The 19,770-nt window shown below is 31.3% G+C and overlaps 3 protein-coding genes across 3 annotated transcripts; 2 read left to right on the top strand and 1 right to left on the bottom strand.

Annotated features, from left to right (window-relative positions):
• The first annotated feature begins 2,132 nt into the window (after nucleotides 1-2,132).
• LOC18022452 (glutaredoxin-C2) lies at nucleotides 2,133-3,813 on the top strand. The gene is made up of 4 exons (XM_006405440.2): nucleotides 2,133-2,340; nucleotides 2,624-2,712; nucleotides 3,275-3,373; nucleotides 3,481-3,813. The coding sequence occupies exons 1-4, from the start codon at nucleotides 2,285-2,287 to the stop codon at nucleotides 3,561-3,563; spliced, it is 327 nt and encodes a 108-aa protein (XP_006405503.1). The 5' UTR covers nucleotides 2,133-2,284; the 3' UTR covers nucleotides 3,564-3,813.
• Nucleotides 3,814-4,238: 425 nt separating this feature from the next.
• LOC18022453 lies at nucleotides 4,239-5,740 on the bottom strand. The gene is made up of 3 exons (XM_024158611.1): nucleotides 5,093-5,740; nucleotides 4,451-5,008; nucleotides 4,239-4,334 (listed from the first exon to the last, which is right to left on the bottom strand). Exons 1-3 carry the CDS (start codon nucleotides 5,738-5,740, stop codon nucleotides 4,239-4,241), a joined length of 1,302 nt encoding a protein of 433 aa, XP_024014379.1.
• A 3,099-nt stretch (nucleotides 5,741-8,839) lies between these two features.
• Nucleotides 8,840-11,668, top strand: LOC18022454 (transcription factor MYB24). The gene is made up of 3 exons (XM_006405442.2): nucleotides 8,840-8,987; nucleotides 10,091-10,220; nucleotides 11,302-11,668. The coding sequence occupies exons 1-3, from the start codon at nucleotides 8,840-8,842 to the stop codon at nucleotides 11,666-11,668; spliced, it is 645 nt and encodes a 214-aa protein (XP_006405505.1).
• Nucleotides 11,669-19,770: the final 8,102 nt, after the last annotated feature.

The raw sequence follows: 19,770 nt of genomic DNA on the forward strand, positions 1-19,770 counted from the left end.
TGGACTGAAACAAAGTGGGCGTATGTGGTACAACCGCCTCAGCGATTACCTCATCAAAGAAGGCTACAAAAATGACCCCATCAGTCCATGCATCTTCATCAAGAAGTACTCAAACAAAGGATTTGTAATCATAGCAGTATACGTGGATGATCTAAACATCCTCGGAACATCTGGTGAGATCTCCCAAACAGTCGACTGCTTAAAAGCAGAATTCAAAATGAAAGACCTAGGCAAAACAAAGTACTGTTTGGGATTACAACTTGAGTACATCAAAGGAGGAATCCTTGTGCATCAATCGGCTTATATCGAAAAGGTACTCAAGCGATTTAATATGGACCAAGCTCACCCATTGACCAGCCCAATGGTAGTTAGAAGCTTAAGTGATGACCCTCTTGGTCCCAAAAAGGATGATGAAGAAATCCTTGGTCCTGAAAAGCCATACCTCAGTGCTGTAGGAGCGTTAATGTACCTGGCTAGTCACACTAGACCAGACATATGTTTCGCCGTGAACCTCCTCGCTCGATATAGTTCATCTCCAACTCAGAGGCACTGGAACGGTATAAAACATCTCCTAAGATACCTTCGAGGTACTCAAGACTTAGGACTCTTCTATACTAACCAAAATAAAGATGGGTTAGTCGGCTTCGCCGATGCAGGATATCTATCAGATCCGCACACTGCCAAGTCTCAAACTGGCTACGTTTTTACGCATGGAGGAACAGCCATCTCTTGGAGATCAATGAAGCAGACACTCACTGCCACTTCATCAAACCATGCTGAAATCCTAGCCATTCATGAGGCTAATAGGGAATGCGTCTGGCTGCGCTCCATGACTCAGCACATCCGCAGAGATTGTGGTATGGACGAAGACACACAGCCCACGGTGATGTATGAAGACAACGCGGCATGCATAGCTCAGCTCAAGGAAGGATATATCAAAGGAGATCGGACGAAGCACATTCTACCGAAGTTCTTCTCAACCTCAGACTGGCAGAAGGACGGCACTCTCAGCGTTCAGCAGGTCCGATCCAGTGATAATTCAGCTGACCTCTTCACCAAATCATTGCCTACTTCAACACACCGGAAGCTCGTCAAACAGATAGGAATGTATAGACTTAGAGATCTGCAGTGATGCTACAATCAGGGGGAGTAATGCGTGTTGTACTCTTTTTCCTTCACCATGGTTTTGTCCCACTGGGTTTTTCCTGGTAAGGTTTTAATGAGGCAACATTCCCCAGCGCATTATCGAGATCCTGATTGAGTAGCTGGCCCGGTTCACTCATCCAAGGGAGAGTGTTATAACACATATCATATATGGACTCTTATACCGGCCCATTAGGCCCATCAAGGCATTGTACTTAACCTAGATTCCCTATGTACTCTATATATACATTCCAGTGATTAATAAACTTTCTAAGTTTTCACAACAATTTCGTTTTTAGTTTTTTTGTTATATACATAAATTAAACTAATAAATATTATAAATTAAAAAATTAATATCGATAAACTAATAAATATTATAAATTAATAATTTAAGTTGAACTAGTTTATAATATAATACAATTTGATAAAATAATAATATAATAATTTTAACAAAATTTTTATATAAATATATGATCCCGTTAATATTATAAATTAATAACTATTAAAAACAAAATCTGATATAAATATATAAATGAAAAAAATTATTAAAATATGAGTTTAGTAATGTTTTTTATTTTTTTTAAATTATTTTTTTTGTAACTCATTTTTAGTTTTAAAAAGAATTTTTTAAAAATTATAATCTCTAAAAAGAAAAATCTTGTTTAAAATTAACAACAAAAAAAATTAAATTTATAAATTAATAACTCTATAAATTAATAAAATATCAAAATTTTAACATTAATTTATAGTTTTATATAAAATTTTCTTATTTTTGAAATAAAAATATTTGCAAAATTCAAGTATGTCCTTTAAAAATTTTTTTGGCAGACCAAGCAGAGACATTCACCAACCTGACGGCGAGGAAAAAATATATTATAAAACGACGGCCCAATAGAAAGCCCAATAAAATAATAATATCGTAATTTGAAGTCAAGATAAAATAAAATAACCAATTCAAAAATCGACGGCTAATATTTAACAAACGTTTCATTTCTCTGACTTCATTTCCCTACTTCAAATTACGATCTGGTTTTTTATAAATAACAGATTCGCTTCCTTTCTTTCTCACAATATTCTTTTGTTCTCCTAAAAACCAGATCGATACAAACAAAGCGAATTTTAGGTTTCTCTCTAGAAGAAGATGGCGATGCAGAAGGCTAAAGAGATCGTTTCCAGCAATGCCGTCGTTGTTTTCAGGTCCTTCTCTCCTCTCGATTCTTCAATTTTCACGCGTTTCTCTCGAATTATGTCATTGGGTTGTTTGTTTTGTGAACATATTGGTATCTTCGATTCGAATCTGAGAGTCTGTTCTTCTTTTATATCGCTGTGATTGTATGTTTTAACACAAATCTGCATTGAAATGTTTGCGATTAAGCATCGATCGATGAATCTAGACGCTTTTGTGTACCAAGGGAGCATATGCGTATGTTAGTTTTTTTCGAGTAATCTGATCGGTTTTATTATGCCCTTGGAATTGCAGCAAGTCGTATTGTCCATTCTGTGTGAAAGTGAAGGAGCTTTTGCAGAAATTGGGAGCTAAATTCATAGCCGTTGAGCTCGACAAAGAAAGTATGAATTTACCAATGCTTCAATCATAATTTCATTTCATTTTCTTGATGTTTCTGAATTGTTTGAATTGTTGTCTTGTTTTGTGTACCGAGACCCAGAGTTAGGTATTTTGATTCAAGTATAGGCTTTGATTATGAACCCACCACATAAGATTTGCCTTCTTTCTCTGGAGTTTGAGTTTTGATAAGTATACGTTTTGTTCATGATCCTGCCGAAGAAATTTTCTCTGCTTTCTCTTGAGAGTCGAGTTTTGGTTTTTGATCCAAGTATATGCTTTGTTGATAAAAATAACGATTTCTCTGTTTTCTCTTGAAAAATTCGAGTTTATGTTTTTTTTTAAAGCTAAGTTTAGGTTTTGGTTCTGAACCCATTGTCCAAGATTTCTGTGCTTTGTGTGGGATCTCATCATGATGTGAATGTGACTCTATTAGCCACAAATATTTAAAAGTTACAGGAAACATTATTATTACCATCAATGAGCTATGTATATTGCTTTGATTCAGATTTGTATAGACTCACCAGAGAATCAAGACTCAAGCATTGTTCATGTTGTGTAATATAGGTGATGGTGGCAGCATTCAAGCAGCTCTTGGAGAATGGACAGGACAACGCACCGTGCCGAATGTGTTTATTGGAGGAAAACACATCGGTGGCTGCGATGGTAAGAAAAAACAGAGCAATTCCATTCAAAGTGTTGTTCTTTGGTGGATCTTTGGTTTCGTTTTTTTTTTAATATCTTAAAACCATATGATTGTATTGTTCTTGTAGCAACAATGGGCATGCACAGTAGCGGCAAGTTGGTTCCTCTGTTGACTGAAGCTGGAGCTATCGCTGCAACGACATCTGCTTAAAGAGCAAATCCGTTTGGGATTTGCTTCTATGAGGAATAATAAGATTTTGAGTCAGCAATAAGAACTTGTTTTTGTCTTCAACTTAAATCCAAAATAACAAACAGTCTGAAAATGTTTTAAGAGTGTCCTTATGTCGAAGTCAAGTCGGCTTTGAACTTCTAATTCATTATGTCAAATTACAGATTATGTTATCATCTTCTGGATATTGCTTTCATTCTCGTTACATATTTTTACGATGAGAGGTTATTTATAGTCTTTGCGGAAACAAAAACCAGTTAGTTTAGTCACCTTAATGACAAAAAAACAAATTTTTTTGCATAAAGCTACATTTTGTATTTTTGGCATAAGATTATTTCGAAAGTACTTTATGTGTTTCGAGATATTTGCGTAAGTATTATTATGGTTTTTGGCTTTTTGCCAATCTGTGATGCCTATAGTTATATATAAAAAAAAGGAATGATAAGACAATAAAATGTATTTTTGAATGCATTAAGCCATAAAAATGGATAGAGGATTAGAGCATTAAGCTCAAACTAAAAACATAAAGAAAAAAAAGCCTTATGAAAATAGAAGAATAGAAAGAGAATCTAGATAAAAAAAATAATAATTCAAGAACTAAAAGATGTAAGACATATTCCTCAGAAACAGACATAATCTTCAGTTTGTGTTTGGCGTTCAAGTTTCTTCCTTTGGTTTCTTCACGAGCAAGTATGAAAGACCATTAGTCAATGCAGAGGACGAGATCAAGGAAGCTCTAAGAATGCTGATGAGCTGCAATAGAACAGCAAGATGAAGAATATTTAAAACTTTAATCATTTAGGCAATTTAGATAATACCAAAGAGGCAAAGACCAAAAACAGTAAAAGAAGGCAATATTAAAAGCATACCTCTGCTCTGGAAATGCTAATCTGATGCTCCTCTAGATCACTGAAGTCTACCTGCATCTTCTTCAACAAGCCAATGGTCGAAGTTGAATTCATCGGAGTTATAGTCAGATCATTAGACACAATGAACTTTGTGTTTCTCTTCATAAACCCACTACCACGTATTGATGAAGTTCCAGGCTTTACTTTTGGATTATCTGGAAACACTTTCACAATTTTTTTACCTTCCGACACCAGAGGGCTTCTGCACAAATTTCCGATACATCCCAAAAGAGTATCATCATTAGACTGTTTAGACAACGAGTAGGCCAACTCAAGAGGGAAAATCAGAAAACTGAGAAGAGAATCAACGAAGTCTTCATTGCACTCAGCATAAATAATCTCCCAATCAAGCTTTCTAACAAATACTTTCACAGAATACGCACTGCTTGGCTCTACACGTCCTGTTTTTTGAACAGGAGAGGATAGCATTTTGAGCTTCCTTGTCATGCAAGGTATCCCGAGGAATGCGCATGTCAAGGGAGTTTCCGAAGTGAATAAACATCCCAAAAGAGTCAGCACCTAGATTTAGACAAGATTAGATGTTAGTATCTAGCCTTATGTACTACAATGAGTAAAAGGAACAAAGACAAGAATCCAAAGTACCTCTTCGAACCCTACATCAAGTAGGGTTTCGCGCAGATCCTTAAAACCAAGATACCCTATATCATGAAGAACTTTCATGACAGCACTAATAGAGTTCAACGTCACGTTCAGATCATCAGTCACAATGAATGACGATCTGCAACTGACAAACACTCCATGTTCACTGTTTCCTATCACTTCTCCAGCTTGGTCTTCTTCTGGGACCAGAATCTGACTGCTCATCAGAGCTCCACAACTACATCTTGAGGTGTTAAAATTGCTGTACACATTGCTGCATAAGTTATCTTTCTTAAGGAAGTTTGCGCACATAAAGAACTTTGTGGCATCAGTATCACCCATGTTCAGCTTGAGCCTTCTGCAATGAACCTCCTTGCTACTCTTCGGATTCAGTAACATACTCTTGCAGGCTTCAGTCTCAAAATGTTCGATGCCCATATCTGCAACACTTCTGCTAAGGTTTCTGTAACAGCCTAGGACGACTGTCTGAAATTTTTTATGATTCTCCAACAAGCTAGCAATCTTACCCATTGGGAGAGACATAAGACTGATGAGCACATCAACAAAATCCTGATCTGCCTCAGCCAAAACAACTTTGTTTATCTTCTCATCAATGAGAAGTTTCAAGCTAAACGTTGCACTTTTAGCCATGAGAGGCTTAGAAAAGCAGAGTAAAACCAGAAGAGAAAGGAAAAAGAAATTAGGAATCAACTGAGAGTCAGAGACTTTAGGTATCTCAAAAATTTGCCACTATATATGTTTATATAGAAGAACCAGCGATAATGAATCTGAAGAGGTTTCAAAACGGTTTTTGAATGTAATTAATGAACCCTAGGAGTCATAACCTTTTAAGCTTCCTCGCGACCTATCAATGCTTGGAAATCGAGACTTAATATTTGGAACTTGGAATCTAAATTCCCAAAGATATTGCTAAATGAGCAATTACGACTCCACTGATCAGTAAATCCTCATTTTCAGATTCAATGAATTTTTTAACCATTCGGCTAGAATGTAAATTATTCCATCAGAATGGTCATAAACCATTTTATTGTGTATATATAATATTATCTCACATAGTATTTGGCCGAAAATATTAAACAAAATCGAATATATCTTAAAGTATCCGGGCATTGGGGTGTGATAGGTCATATAATTTTTGTTATTTTTGATTATGTTAATCATAGATTTTTCAAAAGTGTCGGTTCTTAAATAGGGATATCGATACCTATAAAATGCATAGTTTGATAATATTTCAGCGATAGAAAAGTTGGAAATTTAGAAGATTTTGAGTAGTAACGTAAATTTAATTGAAGGTATCGTAATTTTGGTTTGGAATTTATCTTATCAGATTTTGGTGATAATGATTAGAAAGTACCAGTCATTATCGATGGAAGAGACCATCCATCATTATCGATGGAAGAGACCATCCATCATCAATAAAATAATGGAGAACGACTGAGTGTTAGTTAATAGTTATGATGAAATCTTTTTTTTTTTTTGGTTAAAAGTTATGATGAAATCTTCATTGGAGACATTAACGAGAAATTGTTTTAACACCAACCCAAATCAAACTAGACGATGATTACATGTTAAAATAAAATGGAAACACAGATCAGATATTTCATTTCCAAAATTTATTCGTTTTAATTGATTATAACACTTCCAAACGGCTAGTTTGATGGCTATCAATCGAACTTTAGATTGATAAAAAAAAATTCACTTTTTTCAGTCTGAAAAAATAAATCTTACGCGCCTAAGACGGAAATTGATAAACAATTCCACTTAGTTAACTGAGAGCCGCAAAATGAGTTTCTTTGTAATCGGCTAAGAGTAGTACTATTATTGGTTGATGGGGCAAATCAAGTGCCCTTCCATAAATGGAAAATTATTAATCGTGCTTTATTTGATATTTAATTATGACTCACTGATAAAGCTTGAACTTGATGAATGTTTTGAAAATTTCTGATTAGTCAATTAGATATAATAAAAGTATTGGTTTTATACAAATAAATATGGCGTTTGTCATCCACTCGTTCTTGTGTTTAACTCCGCTAAATCGAAAATCAAAATTGTACTAAAAATTAAACTGAAATTACGGTTTAACTCTTTTTAATTAGCAATATTTAACTAAATCCAGAACAAAGAAAAAATTACGAATTTCTAACTAAATCTTTTGATTTGAGTAACTAGAAAGGTCCAGTCAATAATATTGTTTTACTAACAAAGTTGGTCGACAGAAATAATAATGATTACTAAAAGGCCCAAAGATATCATCTCTTCTATGATCAAAGAGAATGAGACTTGGAATGGTATAGTCAAATCAAAGACATTTCATTTTCAATCCAATATACCAAACCGAAAACTCAAAAATAATTTTGAATAAAAAAAGAATCAAATGCAACTTCTAAAATTTTGATATACATTTTGATATATTAAGTGGTTATACCTCTCTCTTTTTTTTTTAACGTTATTAAGTGACTTATACATCCTCCACATTTTCCTTTTTTTTCCAATAGCTTATAAAATATGGTCATAAAACCTAACATAATAGTATATTTTTTTCTTTCTATTATTTAACACAATTTAAAGCGTAAGATTTAACTGTTGTTTAGAAATAAATCGCACAAATGATTCATATATTTTCATACAAATATCAAAGAAAATATTTCTTGTTTTGTTAACTAAGAACTAAGAAGTTGAAAACTTTCGATATATTTCGACAAAAAAAAACGGTATATATAGTTGCTAAAATCTGAAATTAACTTTTGATAGCATATGTGGATTAATAATTTCACAATAAGTAAATCAATTTCCTTAAAACATAATTCAATTCGACAGCACTGAAATATTGAAATATGATATATTCTATCACTAATCCCATTTGGACATCGATCGATTGCAATATAGGAAATAATTTATAATTTATTACATAACTGAAACATTTAACATTGCTTGTAGTAGTTGTAGAAATCAAAAGATGACCAAATTAAATAAACTTTATCGCTGTTAAATGTAATTAAGATCATCATGAATATCCTTTTCTATGGATAAAGGTAAATCATCTATATATGTACATATCTACTTCAAATGCACCAACGATTTTTATTTTGTTGTAATTACTAGATAAATATTAGACGTTTGATTCATGATCTCTTAATATAATGACCAAAACAGATTAATTATGTCATATCGAGATTCGAACTTGTGGGCGTGAAAAGTTTAATCCCTTTCCCTAGCTAGAATACCAATAGACCTGCATATGCGGGTTGGAGTGCACAAAAAATCAGTTATTAATCATACTCATATATAAACCATATAAGCACAGTCTAAACAGTTACATAAAGACTCGTGTACATCGAAGATTGATTATGCGATCATGTACGCACATACATGTTTATATATGCATGTGATAGATCAAGATAGATATCATACTATATGATCATAGTTAGGTTTTGAAGCTATATAGCTCATGTGTTATTAAAATTTACAAAATAAAAGTTAAAACGAAAACAAGTGTGGTTAATTAATATCTTTAATCTTTATAGTAATAAATCACTAAGATTTTTTAGATTGTTATAACGCGTTACATTTGAGAATCCTTCTCTATAAAAGCAATAGCTACTTGCCCACCACCACAAAATATCAACTATCTCTCTCACTTTCAATACTCTCCCTTTCTATTTCTCTCTCTATAAAATATCTTCATCTATCAATATTAGTTATAGTAGATAAGAGTATATAATCATAAAAATGGAGAAAAGAGGAAGTAGTGGCGGGTCGGGATCAGGAGATGCAGAGGTGAGAAAAGGGCCATGGACGATGGAAGAAGATTTGATTCTCATCAATTATATCGCCAATCATGGTGAAGGTGTTTGGAACTCTCTCGCCAAATCCGCAGGTGATGGAATTTCTTCTCTCTCTCTCTCTCTCTCTCTCTCTCTCTCTCTCTGTGTGTGTGTGTGTATATATATATATATATTATATATATCACAATTGGCAATAAATCTCCAATTTGTCATCCATGTATGTATAAGATCATATACGTATATATATATATATATATGTGTGTGTGTTGATAAGCTAGGGCTTGGTCTTCACATGCGATGATATTAGGTTTTAATCTCTGTATGATTCCACTGTTTGATATGAAAAGCACGTAGGAACTCTAATATCACAGGTTTTCTGTACACAATCGATCTAAAAATGAATTAAGATAGAGTTTTGTTTTTCATATGAAAAAGATTATTACAAGTTTTCTTGGGACAATCACTTACCAATTTATTGCATGCATATCTATTTACTGGATTTAACAAAACTATCTACAGCTGATTGAAATCTGCCTAAATAGATCTCTGTTTTGTGCATTGATCAACAGATCTTGTCGATTCGGAAATTGTTCTCTAACTTTATATATACCCACAAGCAATTAGTTATATAACTTTTGTTGAACCAATTTTGTTTTGAACAATTTAGTTATATAACTTATACTGACCTAACTTGCAAAGGTTTATAAAATTGATTTATACGTAAAATCTATATAAAAAATATAGGTTAGTCTAAATATATAAACTTCATGTATCTTATTATCTACGTATGTAAATAAACATGACGGAGTTTATATACGCATAGATTTGTCAACTAAACTATTTTTTTTTCAAGAAGACACAATCTAATAATAAAATAAAAAAAGACACAAACTAATTTGTCCGGTTGGAATTGTTACCATAATCTGGTAAAATTAATGTTAGAGTTTATACTTTCACTGATTCACTGGTTTTTGTATTTATAAAATTAAAGAAATAAACAATATACTATCAGTTTTTTATTGTCAAACATTGGTTTAAAAAATCAGTTCTTTTTTCTTTCCAAATAACCAAAAAACAGAGTAAACCACTTAAAAATGACTTTATAATGTTTAGAACAAGTTTATTTTTATACTTTTATCAATTAAAGAATATATACGCATGCATGCACTTTGATTATAATATACATGTATTGTAGGTCTAAAACGCACCGGAAAAAGTTGCCGGCTCCGGTGGCTGAACTATCTCCGACCAGATGTACGGCGGGGAAATATCACAGCAGAAGAACAGCTCATCATCATGGAACTTCATGCCAAATGGGGAAATAGGTTAGCATTTTGTTTATATATACCTAAATAAATTCTGAAACAATAAGGTTATATATATGAACAACGGCCAAAGAGAGAAGCAAAGCTAAATGTTCGAACTTTGGATCGGCTTGATATATATTATTGAGGCTAAAGACTGAAAGGTTCATAAAAAAAGACATCAAAACAAGAGATTAGGTGACGAAGCCAAACATATTGGTGGGTGTAACAAAACTTTCCAATTCTTTTCAGCGATTTGTTTCAATATCCACATGTGTCAATATTTCCTCACCACAAACATTCAAACCTCACGCTGATTCTCCCAAAACTCGTGATTCTATTTCGTTGTAAGAATAAAAAAAGCATATTCAAGAAATTTTCAATAAATAGCGTTATGACCCCAAAATAAAACTTTATAGTATATAGCGTTTGTTAAAGGGAAAAAGTAGCATATTCACATTCTTAATTATGAAAAACTGTCACATATATAATTTTTTAGCTCAATAAATTCATTTTCTTAAGAATGCGATATATTTTTATTTTTTGCAATGTTAACTCTCTTTTAGAACTTTATATATATACTATTTATAAAATTTCAAAGTAAGAAAATAACTAAATATTGGTATATGCACAATTCTAATTGTTGCATGTTAAGAAGATTATTTCTTATTTGATTTTTATTCTTAAGAACATCACATGGATTTTATTTGATTATTCTTAGAAACATCACATGAATATATACATATATATACACACAAAGACATGTACCAAATACATCTATATAAAAAAAATCAATGCAAAAAATATATAGAATAGTATCATCTATGTGTATACAGACACATAAAAGTGATGGATACCGAAAGTTAGATAATCCATACCATATATAATAAAAGCGTTTGTCTAACGAAGCTTACATAATCTCACTGCAAAAAAAAAAGAAACAAATGCCAACCTTAATATTTTGATCAATGTAGCTAGATATATAGGTGATCACTTCTAAGTTCTAATATAAACATTTGTTCATCATAACACACATGGCTGTAAAAAAAAATATATACACCTACTAACTCGTGATGACTGAATTATTCTTAATTATGATTAGGTGGTCGAAAATTGCAAAGCATTTACCAGGAAGAACCGATAACGAGATAAAGAATTTTTGGAGGACCAAAATCCAGAAATATATCATCAAGCAAGGAGAAACGACTAACGTTGGATCACAAAGCTCAGAGATGATAAACGATCGTGCAACAAGCACGAGCCACGTCTTGAATGCTCAAGAAACGATGGACATATATTCTCCATTGACGTCGTATCAACAAACCAACAATACTGATCATCAGTTTAACTACGGCAATTATGTGCCTTCGTCGGATTCGATCATGATGCCATTAGCAGTTGATCAATCCGAAGAAAACTGTTGGAGCGTAGATGATCTTTGGCCCATGCATTTATTTGGTGGTAATTAATTAATTAGTTATTTTAGACCTTATATTTTCCGAAGAGGGTTATATAATTCTATAAACAGATATGAGAGTACTAAATGGGGTTGCCTTATTAGGTAAGTACTTGAGGTAAGAAAAAAAAAAGAAAAAAAAAAGTACTTGAGGTAAGGTGGGAGATTTATAAATCCATTCTATATATAACTCGTATTTACTGTATTTTATACTTTATAGCACCGATTCGACGTTATACATAAATAAAGCCACGGATCGGATAATATATACTTTATATTTTACATATTTTAAAAATAATTGGGTACTGCATGCTTTATTGTTATAGAATGTTCGTTTGATGTATGTACAAGAACACCCTTAATTCAATATTTATCATGATTTCATTTGTTAACATATTATGTATTTTATAAGTTTTGTAAATTAATTCTTGAGAATGTTATCGTCAGAAGAGATAGGATCTAATCGGGACTTCGGTGTACGTAACTTCTAATATATAACATTTTAGAAGTCAAACTCTGGGTTATATCGTCCAATTAGAGCATATGTCACTACTTATACATTCAAAAGTTTATCCATTTTTAAATTATTTTAATATGATAATTTTAAGGAATTATATAGATATGTTATGTTTTTAAAATTTAAAACTAACTCAATAATACAATAGTATTAAATAATTCGCTAAGTTTGACTTCTAAAATGTTATATATTAACATTAAAAAGTTATGTTTTATTATTTTACTATTTTGGTGTTGTAGAATTTGTTTATACTTTTAGTCATTGCAAATGATTTAAACCCATATATACCTATTAAATTTTGAATATCCAATCAATCCCTATCGTTTCTTAGAGTAATAATATGAATTGGCCATCTATCTCAAATAGATAGTTTAAATTCAAATATCGTTACTTAACGCATGTCCATAGTGTAAATTTAGAAACATTTGCCTACAATTTTTTTTAAGAAAAAATAAAAGCCTACTAGTTTACCTATTTTATTTGTGCACCCTTTCCATTGCAAAGCCTTAAAAGATAGAAATTTTAAATTTTTAGCGAAATTCTTCGAAGATTATTTTGCCAAATTTAGAAGCTAATTAAAGAGTAAAATAAAATACTGAAACAAAATTTGGATTAGATATTATTTTTTTTCGTCATTATATCTTTTTTGTGATTTTTTTCTTCTATAAATTAGTTCATATCGGGTCTCTATTAACTTAGGCACGGGTTTGATATAATTCATAATTGATTCGGGTGGATATACATGTACATGTACATGTGGATGAATGAAAGCAAATGGCACATGATGGGTAAGATTCATGAACATGCGTAACCTAACCAACCTATAGTCATAGAACATGTGTCACATAGGACTATAGGTAGCCTTTATACATACCATTCCCCACTTCAATTGTTAACCTTATTCCACCATTGTAGGGGTGGGCGCGGACCAGATATCATGGAATTTGGAGATATTCGTGATCCGTTACCCTCCGTCTGAATAATCATTTTTTCTATTCGTATACACTTCGTAGTTATCCGAATATCTATTTTCTGAATATCTGTCAAAAATCTGAATATTTATCGGATATCCGATTCGCTCCATAAAAATATTTAAATAATAATAAATGTAAATAAAAATTAAAAAAATTCAAAATTTAGCTAAAAAGACAATATTTTCTTTAAAAAATATTTTTTTCTTAACTTATTAAATTTAATATTTATAATAATCAAATTTATAAACAAAAACTCATAAAAATTATATTTATATATAATAATTATACACTTTATATGAATTATTATCTATATATATATATTTATACCGGAGCGGAGCAGATATCTGTCTTAATTTTTTTTAGTATTTGTGATTTGCTCCGTTTATAACGGATAATGAATTTTACTATTTGTTTTGTTCCATAAAATTATGGATATCCAAATTTTTCGGATCGAATCGAGACGAATAACAGATCGAATCAAATATGACGGATATTTTGCCCAGCCCTACACCATTGTATCCCAATATTGTGCATGCATGACCATATAACATGTACAAGTACCCAACTTCTCTTTGAACCGAAACCACAATAAACCATATTCTATCAATTCAATAAATATTTGATATAAAACTTCAAAACCTCAAATACTTAAAAGTATAAGAATTTACAGTTGGTTTAATACTGGTCTAGCTGGTTTAGATCATGATTAATTTTTATTTAGCTTGATCATGTATTATATATATATATTATTTTTTTCTCAAAAAATGTGTATATATATATATATATTGTATACGCGGAAATAATTGATGAGGAATAATTCAGTTTTTACTTTCGACCTCTCTACTACATCCAGTATATAAAAGTTTTTTTTGCATTAGAGAAAGAAAAGAAAGACTCGATAATGAAGCAACATTTTAAATAATCGATCCATGGAAATAATAGCAGTAAAATTAAGCAGGTGTTGAATAAGTGTGTGTTGATGTATGTTCAATACTGTTGGTACGGAATTAAAAAAGCGTTTAAATTGTTGCAATTCATATCAGAAAGCTAGAAGAACTACCGTGTAGATTGATTTGAGTTTTAGCCTCATGAAATCGAATTTCAATAATTAATTTGAATTTTACTCCAAATTTTTTTTACTATTAAGAACAAAAATTCTGACCATTTTATTAGTGGACGACAATAAATTAGGTAAGGGGGTGAGTTCAATATAGTAAGACGGCATATGTAGTTAAGGTTTACCAAACTTTTTGCTTTTAGTCAAGAAAGTCCCTAATTTGTCCCAAAAGCTCCAGTTTCTTCTTCTATATCAATTGCCTATAATATATATATAGCCAAATAAATTTGTAGATATTGAAATGTTCTGATTGCATATACACACATTTATTTTATAAATATAGTGTCATCATCTTAAATGAGAGATGAGTCCAAGTCAAGTTATTTGTTGCATCTATGTTTTTGTTTGTTAACTAAGATGTTTAAGACCTGAAACCCAAAATTTCTTCGGACTATAGAGTAGTTGTTGGTATTCGAAATCGTGATCTTGAAAAAATCTTCTTTTAAATCCTCAGTTAGACATCTATGGTTTTGTTTTTCGTTTTACTCATGCAGAGTTAAAATGATCTCTTTATGATTTGGGTTTGGATTGAAATGTTTTATAAAAACAGATAGGTTTTTCACTTATTATTTGAGTACACAAAACCCCTAACAATGGCAGCCATAGATGTAATTTAAGTTACACAACCTAGATTTGGATGAGTAGAGAAAGTAGAGGCATTGGTTTAGTGATAATTTGTTGTCATCACACCAAGAGACTCGAATCTCAACCAATGTTTCCATATTGACAAGAAGAAAGAAAAACTATAAAGTAGACAAACCGTTGATATATCACGTCCAAAGAGAATTGATCACCTCATGACCAAGTTGCTTATAGTGTTTAGATTGTATAGCATTCATATTCTATCTGAATCTAGAACTTATGCTCAATCGTTTTGGCCCATGCTCAATCGTATTATATATATGCTAGTAGAAGATAAAAACATCGAAGCCTTTCTTTTGAATAGTTTTTGAATTAGGCCGCATGTCTTATTAAAATTGTACACATGTTTTTCATGTGAAAATTGTATAAAACGATCACATGGCGGGTCGGTCACAAGACTCACAACTTACAATTGGGTATTATTTGAAACGTGAATGAATTTGACTTTCATCTTTATATTATACGAGATCCAAATATACTGACCGTAGGCCGCGTATACTATTTACTGGTAGCAATAATATAGTACAATAGCTACTGAATATGCTGTATAAAATCTTTTAAGATGAAAATCTGCTTGTTAAAAAAAAAGTAAGGAGTAAAGAGTACAAAAAAAAAAGAGAAATACAAAATACAAAACATTCTTAAAAATGGGAAGCTATTTCTTTTTGTGTGTACTTATTAAGTCACAAAACTTAGATTTGGATGAGTAGAGAGTAGTGGCATTGGTTTATAATCAATGTTCTCATCACATCAAAATTTTTGAATTGTATTGAACTGAGCATTTGTGAGATTTTAAGTAGAGACTTTGGGAAGTGTATTGGACTAAAGAAGTTGTGATGATTTGGTTTAAAATTCTCTGAAATTCTGTATAAAATCATGGGATTTGAACCTTTGTATTTTTAACTAAGATATTTCGCCAAATTACTTGAAATCACTAAAATCTCAGTGCTTAAAACATTTTCAATAACAGTGGATTATAAGAGACATTTACAAGTTTTATATCCAATAATATTGGATTTTAGAATATTTTTTTAAAATCCATGTTTGAATAACATAAGATTTGTCATTTTAATTCAAATCACTTCAAATGCTCAGTTCAATACACCCTCCTTTAATGATTTCAAGAAATTTTACAGGAGTTTCTTAGTTAAAAATAGAAAGACCTAAATTCCATAGTTTTATGTGGGATTGCAAAAAATTTCAAACCAAATCATAAGAACTTCCTTAAATTCACCGAAAATTATCAAAAGTCTTATTAATTCTCAAGTCACACTCTGCTAAAAATGCTAAAAATCTAAACAAATCGTTGATATTAGATTTCACGTCCAAAGAGAATGGTACAACCCACATGATCAAAAACATATGCTTAAAAACATATCGTTTGAGTCATCTTCAATCGTAATATATATTCTCTCTGTTTTACAAAGAGTGTCGTTCTGACATTTTTCACACAAATTAAGAAATAAGATAAAATATCTTTTATACTCTTATTAATTTGCAGAAAATGATTCTTAGAATTATATTTATAATTAATTTTTTAAATTTATTGAGGTTAAAAATGGTATTTTATGTTAAAAATTACATTGGAATTCTAAAACGACATTTTTTTTGAAATAAAAAAAAGTGTTAGAACGACACTCTTTGTAAAACGGAGGGAGTATGAATTATAGAAAATGTTATGTAAAAAAACATTCGAGCTTTTCTTTTGAATGGCTATGGAATTAGGCTGCATGTCTTTTTAATCTTGCGCACATGTTTTTCGTGTGAACATCTTCCATGTGCAATATAATTGAAAACATCACATGGTGGGTCGGTCACAGCTTAAAATTGAGTATTATTGAAAACGTGGATGAATTTGACTTTTCATTTTTTTTCTTTCTTAAGTAATACCAAAAACATATTTACAATGTTTCATCCAAAACATATTGGTAAGGCTGAAAAGGACTTGAAAAATTCGATGAAAAATTCGACAAAATTTGATGAAGCATAGAGCAATCTCAGTCAAATTCCTCTTATACTTTGCCAACAGTCTTGTCGATGATACCAATAAGGTTGGTTCAATGGTGATAACCATTCTGATATCTCCTCTCATTTATGAATTGTATACTTTTGTTCTTCTCTTTATTTTTAACACTACAAATGATCCTCTATTACCATCTATCATTGGTTCTTGGCCTCGCTTATACTTTACTGTATAATCTATATACTATATATCCAAGTTATGTTCACGTCCATAGTTGGAGTTTGTGTTAAACGCGATCCTCCACGCATTTGAAAGGTGATGAAATACATCCAATTTAGGATACGATTACCCAAATTCCGAGTCATCCCATTAAATTTCTATGTATAATAGTTCTTGAGTCTTTAGAAAAAAAATAGCATACCACTGTCTCAATCAATCTTGATCTCTTTTTGATGATGAAAGTTTATATACTGTCACCGTTGGAATTCCTAAAAATAACTCTGGATTTAAAGATAATTATATCTTATATATTTTTAAAAAACAACATTCATAGTTATTTATGACTAGACCACATAATTTCATTCAAAATATCTTAATTATCAAGTTACATTTTAATGAAAATTAAATACTTGAATCAATTGTATAGAGCAAGCTCTTTTTAACCAGTTGATTATCACAAGCCTGTACAAAAATACATACGCAATACATAATTATAATACTAAGTATAAACACAAATCTAGTTTTATAAAAATAACTAGCGAATTATCATGTTTACAATCACTTTCTAAATACCATGGTCAGTTGAACAAAGTAAAGATACAATATTTCCTTTAATAGTTAATTTTTCAAAATGAATAGTATTGTGAATATGAACAAATCAAACTAGAAGAAAATCGAAAAAACACAGAAAAGAATTGTAAATTAAGACAAACATCTATTTTTTTTATTAATTATGTAAATGAATTAATTAAAAATCTTAATATCTTGTATTTATAGCAAAATAAAATCTGATTCGTTATTCCATTTAGTAAAAGATTTTCAAATCTAATAAGAAACCGTACTGAACCTCACACTTTTCTAAGTGAATCTGTTACATTTTTAATTCGTTCAAACATGATCTCGTTAACACATTTCTTTGATGCAAATATAGTTCTAAAGGACTTTCAATAAAGCCAAAATCGACCTTCAGTTCAATAGCTCGAAAAAAAGACTATTTTTATTATTAATTGTGTGAATAAATTAATTATAAATTTTAATATCATGTATTTATAGCAAAAAAATCTGATTTCTTATTCCACTTGGTAAAAGATTCCCAAGTTTAATAAGAAACTGTTGATATACTCAAAGTTTAATCTCTAAGCTACTCTGCAAGAGCACATATGTGCAGTTGTAGTATGTAGAGGTCGAATCACAGAGACAAGAGATCACTCAATAAACTTTATAGAGATCGAATTACGCTAAGCAGAAATATTGGAAATAATTAGCAATGCAACAGAAATAAACTAAGTAGCAGTAAAAACGGTTTGTAAGATTCAGATGGATGGAGATTAGGTCTAGGGCGTTTTTCAGGAGATCAATGAATGCAGATCAATCGATTAGTCAGGGTTCAGGTTTAAGCATGGTTCTTGAACTCGAAACACAGAATTATAATTAACCAACTTCCGTTGTGAGAATTATCTAAGTTAAAATCCTAGAATTCCAAATTCCTTTGCAAATCCTACAGATTTAAACTAGCTTTAATGCACAAGTTCGATATGTTCACAAAGTATCTAAACCAAATTCCTTTGCGAATAGCTACTTTGCTCACACTAGGTTCTTTCCAGTTATTCAATTACACTTCCGTGTCAATTAAGCAACCTAAAATCTAAGTTCTAGGTGATCAGTCCAGAATTAGCATTAAGAACAACCTAAGATGAAGAACTAACAGATACGAACCCTAACTAGCGAGTTAATAAAACATTCAAAGAAAACCCTAATTAAACCCTAAACCTAACAGGTGATCTACTCAGACATGATTATTGGAACAACAAACATGATGAATAGAAAGCAATAGATTAAATCGAAATAGATAAAGGGGTTCGAAATCTTCTCTCTAAACGGACAGAGTTCAGACTTGTCTTCCCTAGCTCTCAAAATCGCCCAAGCAAAAACTCAGAGTATCTATCTCTCAAAAATCTAAAGTATCGATAAAAAGGGAATAAAAATCCTATATATATATATCTAAAACACGTTCTAGGCCTTCTTGGAATTATTTGGGAACTTCTGGGCCCAACTCCTTCTTCAAACAGGAAACAAAATCGTCTTTTCCTTATTTATTTGACAAGTGTCGAGCATCACTCTCCATGGTGTCGAGCAACACTAAAGCACAAAATCTATCCTTGACGAATTTGATCCTGATTAAGCTCCAAAGTGCTCCAAAATCTCCAGTTAAGCTCCAAACGTACCTAAGACCTGTAAAGACTCCAAAAGACTCGAAAAACACTAGAAAGACTCTATAAATAAGACTTATACCATGGTCAAAAACCATAAAAACCATGATATATCAATTGTACTGAACCCCACACTTTTCTAAGTGAATCCGTTACATTTTTAACTCGTTCAAACATGATCCCTTTAACACATTTCTTTGATGCGAGTCTGGTTCTAAAAAACTTTCAATGAAGCCAAAATCGACCATCAGTCCAATAGCTCGAAAAAATGACTAATTTTTATTTATTAATTGAGTGAACTAATTACAAATCTTAATATTTTGTATTTATAGAAAAAAAATCTGATTCCTTATTCCACTTGGTAAAAGATTCCCAAGTCTAATAAAACACCGTAGTGAACCCCACACTTTTCTAAGTGAATCCGTTACATTTTTTTTTTTTAATTTGTTGCGAGTATGGTTCCAAAAGACTTT

This window comes from Eutrema salsugineum, unplaced genomic scaffold (genome assembly GCF_000478725.1).
Source record: "Eutrema salsugineum unplaced genomic scaffold, Eutsalg1_0 scaffold_14, whole genome shotgun sequence".
In the NCBI taxonomy this organism is placed as follows: Eukaryota; Viridiplantae; Streptophyta; class Magnoliopsida; order Brassicales; family Brassicaceae; genus Eutrema; species Eutrema salsugineum.